The sequence below is a fragment of the Cynara cardunculus genome (assembly GCF_001531365.2).
Source record: "Cynara cardunculus var. scolymus isolate 2C chromosome LG 13, CcrdV1, whole genome shotgun sequence".
Lineage (NCBI taxonomy): Eukaryota > Viridiplantae > Streptophyta > Magnoliopsida > Asterales > Asteraceae > Cynara > Cynara cardunculus.
Genome location: NC_037540.1, coordinates 21,099,932 through 21,104,750, shown reverse-complemented (window position 1 = coordinate 21,104,750; position 4,819 = coordinate 21,099,932). Strand labels below are relative to the sequence as shown.

Sequence of the window (4,819 nt, the reverse complement as noted above, 5' to 3'; positions counted from 1 at the left end):
ACAAGAACTTTTAAATAGTTAATTTAATATTAATATTGATATATTTATTTTTGAAATTTTATGATATTTTAAATTTATATTTTATTTAAAAATAAAAACATTATATTTTTCTCAAAACACATAAAAATCGTATTAAAACATTTATAAAGACAGAATAAAACGTAATATTTACCTCCCTGCATTACACGAATACCATTTTAGTATTATTTATAGTTCTTCTTTTTTATTTTTTTAATAGGTGGTGTAAATAACTAACCCCCTTACAAATCCGCATAAACTTCACCGTACGCTTCAGTTTTGTGGCCTTGTCCCCGCTCGCCTGCATCAGAACCCTAAATACTGAAAAAGAAAACAAATCAAGTAGCATTCCTATCCCAATCCAATCCAATCCACACTCACCCCCCTCCCAAAAAAAAAAAAACGTAAACTCAGCTTCAATATTTCATTACAGAAAGCATTCATGGGGGAAGGAAAGCAAGGTGTTTTGGTGGTGGGTCAGCAGAACCCGGTGACGCAGCTGCAGACGAAATACAAAGAATTTGAGACCCTTTTCAAGACTTGGCTTGCCAAACAGTCTTTACCCGTGGAGGCTGCCGTCGTCACCGCCACCAGCGCCCTCCAAGGTGCCGCTATCGGTGGGTTTATGGGTACTCTTACCAACGATGTCTCATCCGCTTTTACGCCTCCAACACCCCCAAACGCCTCCCTTAGTCCTCAGGCTAGAGCCTCCCTTCAGCAAGCCCAGGTTACTATATGTTTTCTCCTTTCTTTACCGTTCTTCAATTTTGGTTCATTTGAATTTTAGATTTCAAGGGTTTGGGGTTTGTTAGTTTCGTTGATTACTAGAGTTATCTTTATATATACCCCTTTTCTTCAATAGGTTTGGGGGAATTCGATAACAAGATTCAAGTCTGTTGCTTTGTTGACACTTGAATTTAAACCCCAGAGCTTGATATGAATTTTGTTTTAAATCATAATAAAAATCTATTGTCTCATCACACCTCCAATCTTCTATTTGTACCACTTATTTCGAAAACTAATGTGTTTATCCGCATTAAGTTTATGAACTCATAAAACATTTTAGCTGAAATTAACCCTTTTGAATTCTTTAGTCAAAGTGCATCACTTCTTTCAATGAATAGAAATGTTTTATCTTTTTGGGATTGGGAAATGAACACTTCTCTGTATAGAATTCGATTTTTGAGTTGGAAAGGAACTTTTTGGTTGATGAATATGAAATTGAACTTTCGGAAGTGGTTTTATTGGCAGCGATAGGACAAGCAAGTCTTTATGTAATAATGAGTATTTGCATCTATAATGTATGTAACTGGTGCTAGCTTGTATGGTTGCGTGAATTTAAATCTGAAATCATGTAATTGGAAGTCGGAAATAGTATACTGATAAGTTTTTGAAAATCTTTTGCTGTATGCACAGGCTCTTTCAGGCGGGCCCTTGATACAGGCTCGTAATTTTGCTGTTATGACGGGTGTTAATGCTGGCATATCTTGTGTCATGAGAAGATTAAGAGGCAAAGAGGACGTCCAGACCAGGTAAGCTTAGGGGTAGGCATTAGGAAAGTAGTTCCCTCCTCTCATTTTAAAAAAATGAACGGCCCAATTCTCATAAAGTTCCCTATGCTATGTGGGTTTGCCATACATGCCTGCAAATCAATATATATAGTAGAAGTGTATTTCTCCCTTGTATGCAACTTATTAGACAACACTATTTCCTTGGTATACAGGGGACATGAAAATGATGTTTTCAGTTTGATTTCATATTGATCTATGTGTACATTGCAGTATGGTGGCAGCTTTCGGTTCTGGAGTCATGTTCTCATTGGTTAGTGGTATGGGGGGTCCTAATCAGGCTGCAAATGTGATCTCATCTGGTGTTTTCTTTGCACTCATGCAGGGTGGACTTTATAAGGTGATTTAAATTGCTTCATCCTTTTCAATTCCCCTTTGGGTGTGTGTTTGAGCTTGTTTGAGCTTTGGTAGGACCAATAGTGCTGCTATGTGCCTCTAAACAGTCCCCAAACTGCAAACTTGTTGATCTTGTGTGTGCTAACCGAAACTATGGTGCTGTTAATATTCATAGTTAGCTATTGATAACCTAATGATAAACCTTTTTGGGTATATCGTATATGTTCTAACCATGAGCTTTTCATCTGGTTGAGACCATACATTTTTTTTACTATTTACATTGGTATACCAATGTTTAAAACAAGGCATCATATGCATCACAAACTTGTACTAGTATGCATTTTAAACTAGAAGATGAATTTACTCGTTGTATCTCTTGAGAAATATGTGCATGGTTTACAACTCATCCATCAAACAAGAAATAAAGCTTATACAGGTAGAAAAAAGCTATCTTTCTGCTCATGCCGATAAACCACTGGCCAACAAAGCAGTTTTGGATTTGGATCAACCTTTAATTGCTTTAAGCATGTTATCAATATGTAGAGGTGTTTCACATTTCTGTCGTGCTCTTGAATGGTTTGCTTTTTGAGCTTGAAAATTCTAATAACGGGTGCTAAGTGCGACCGTTTAGCGAGCGTGGTTTTTCACATAAACAGTCTGTACTCCTTGAGGTGGAGGAAAGATGCCTACATTATTATATCCTCCCTAGACCCCACTCCATGTGGGATTTACTGGGTTTGTTTGGTTTTCTAAGTGCAACAGTTTTTGCGGTTGTGCAGGTAGGGGAGAAATTCTCACAACCCAAAGTGGAAGACGTATTGTATGATAAAACGAGAGGCATGTTAACTAATCTTGGTCTTGGGCATTATGAGAAGAACTTCAAAAAGGGCTTGCTAACGGACAACACTTTGTCATTGCTTACCGATAGGTTAGTAGTAACAACGAAGTCCTTTTCTCATATTCCCGTTTCTCGTTTTCTCTTGGTGTTGTTGATTTATGTTTGTTAAATATATGATATTAATCAGTGCACTGCAAGATGTGAAAATCCCTCCTGGACCAAGACTGCTTATTCTTGATCACATCCAAAGGTCTGAATCTTACTCTTCCATTTTAGGCCAATTCTTCTGCTTCCACATTCTTGAAATCTAATCTGTTTGGTAAAAGGGTGATGGTGAGATTAGACCATTGACCATGGAAACTTGTGTTTTGTGTCAAGGGCCTAGCGGCACCCAAGTTACTGTAGATTCCAACCTTCTTGGAGGTCAAGGGTTCAAGAATGTGACGAGTGTGTGAGTTTTGCTTTAAAACATGTGTTTTGTGTGTGTAGGGAGAAGGAGGTGAAGAAAGGAGGTAGGAGGACATAAGTTGTTGAGGGAGAAAGAAGACTGAAGGGTTTGTTGATGGTGAAGATGTCTGTACTTGCAGGCTTAAAAGCTATGGGATTTTGCATGTAATCATGTATGTAGTCAAATGAAATGTAGCAGACTGCATTTTTTTTCCTTCTAAATCTCAACTAATTTTCATTTGGAACATCAATGGGTACTGAATTTTGGTGTTTAATGGTAATTGCCATAAAATTAGTTATTTTTAATACATGTTATATTGTTCTTTTTACCATTATCTGTTGTCTTTTTAATTTTTATATATTAAATAACTAGGAAAGGAAATGATATATAAAACCAAAAATTACAGTACAATTAAACCATTTGGTCTCTTTTAAAATAATTATAGATTACAGCCCTATGACTTACATTTTATAAAACATTGCCACATATCGTCGTTGCTTCATTTCTTGCGGCTACAATGACCGACCGACGAACTCCACCATCATCGTCCACCTGAACCGTTTGTTGTCTATCATGATGGTAGTGTTGCGATGAGGAGTTCTCTTTGTTGGGGATCGATGGATCCCACGCCGTCTCTTTAGCCCTGTGCCACCGAAACAGAAGTTGCATCACCCCCCCCCCCAAAAAAACCATGTTTTCGTCTTCCTTGTTTTGTGAACCCCACCAAAAGCCAAGCAAAACAGCTACCATAGAACCCGTGACCACCAAAACAAGATGCAACAGAAACATGACAAACCCATATCTGTTACCGATTTTATAACTAGGGAACATTCCACCATCGATCTTCGTCTCTCTTGGATATTAGAAGCAAGGACATCATTGAACATCATCTTCCCCAATTTTTAACAAGAACTCGATCCATCTTTGATTTTATACGCTAAAGATATATTTGTTCTTCTTCTCAGATGATTTTAGGATTTTGATTAAGAAGACATAGTTGATTTAATGTATTAATCTTGAAAAAATGTGTACAAAAGGTTTGTTGTTAATGGTTGATTTCTTCTGTTAATGTGAAATTAATATCGGTTGATGTTTATGATTCTTTAATGAATTGAATTTATCAGGTTAAACATTTACAACGAATTATGTTTTGATTTTGAGATTAAAAAAAGTTGAATATTAATGTCGGAAAGTGGTCATCGGAGAAGATGACTTGGGAGAGTAGGGGTTCAGAATGATACATGGGGTCATTTTATTGGTGCTAAATATGTAATAGAGTAAAGTTTAATTTTTGTAACTTTCAGTGGATATCATCCCTAAATTTTAAAAACTTGGATTTGGTCGTTCACGTTTGTCAATTTCTGATGATTTTGGTCTCTCTTTCTGACGGTCCTGTTTCCGTACCAGTTAAAGGAGGAGTGTTTTAGTTATTTTTACTATTTTCTTAATTTTGTATTAAAATTAAAATAAAAACATACTATATTTTTAATTTTTAATTGTAAAAGGAAAAAAGAAGAAAAGGATAACTATTCGGTTTTTTTTTTTTTTTTTGTTTTACAATTTAAAGTTAAAAATATAATATGGTTTTTTTTATATAATGAAAATAGTAAA

General features: G+C 35.9%; 1 protein-coding gene across 2 annotated transcripts; it reads left to right on the top strand.

Moving 5' to 3' along the window:
- The first annotated feature begins 354 nt into the window (after window positions 1-354).
- LOC112525285 (chloroplastic import inner membrane translocase subunit HP30-2-like) lies at window positions 355-3,513 on the top strand. 2 transcript variants are annotated; one of them, XR_003070420.1, is made up of 7 exons: window positions 355-745; window positions 1,435-1,550; window positions 1,800-1,926; window positions 2,702-2,850; window positions 2,948-3,010; window positions 3,250-3,410; window positions 3,444-3,513. XR_003070420.1 is itself a non-coding variant. In XM_025135347.1 (6 exons), exons 1-6 carry the CDS (start codon window positions 461-463, stop codon window positions 3,284-3,286), a joined length of 777 nt encoding a protein of 258 aa, XP_024991115.1. In that variant the 5' UTR covers window positions 355-460; the 3' UTR covers window positions 3,287-3,513. The 2 variants fall into 2 exon arrangements, 1 of the variants encoding a protein (XP_024991115.1); XM_025135347.1 differs by having other exon boundaries at window positions 3,250-3,513.
- The last annotated feature ends 1,306 nt before the right edge of the window (window positions 3,514-4,819 follow it).

What these genes read in the sequence shown, in the direction of transcription:
- LOC112525285 (XM_025135347.1), top strand. Translation starts at nt 461, where the DNA reads ATGGGGGAAGGAAAGCAAGGTGTTTTGGTGGTGGGTCAGCAGAACCCG. An exon ending in TGCAGGGTGGACTTTATAAG is followed by an intron (nt 1,927 to 2,701) that starts GTGATTTAAATT and finishes GCGGTTGTGCAG; the next exon opens with GTAGGGGAGAAATTCTCACA. An exon ending in TTGTCATTGCTTACCGATAG is followed by an intron (nt 2,851 to 2,947) that starts GTTAGTAGTAAC and finishes GATATTAATCAG; the next exon opens with TGCACTGCAAGATGTGAAAA.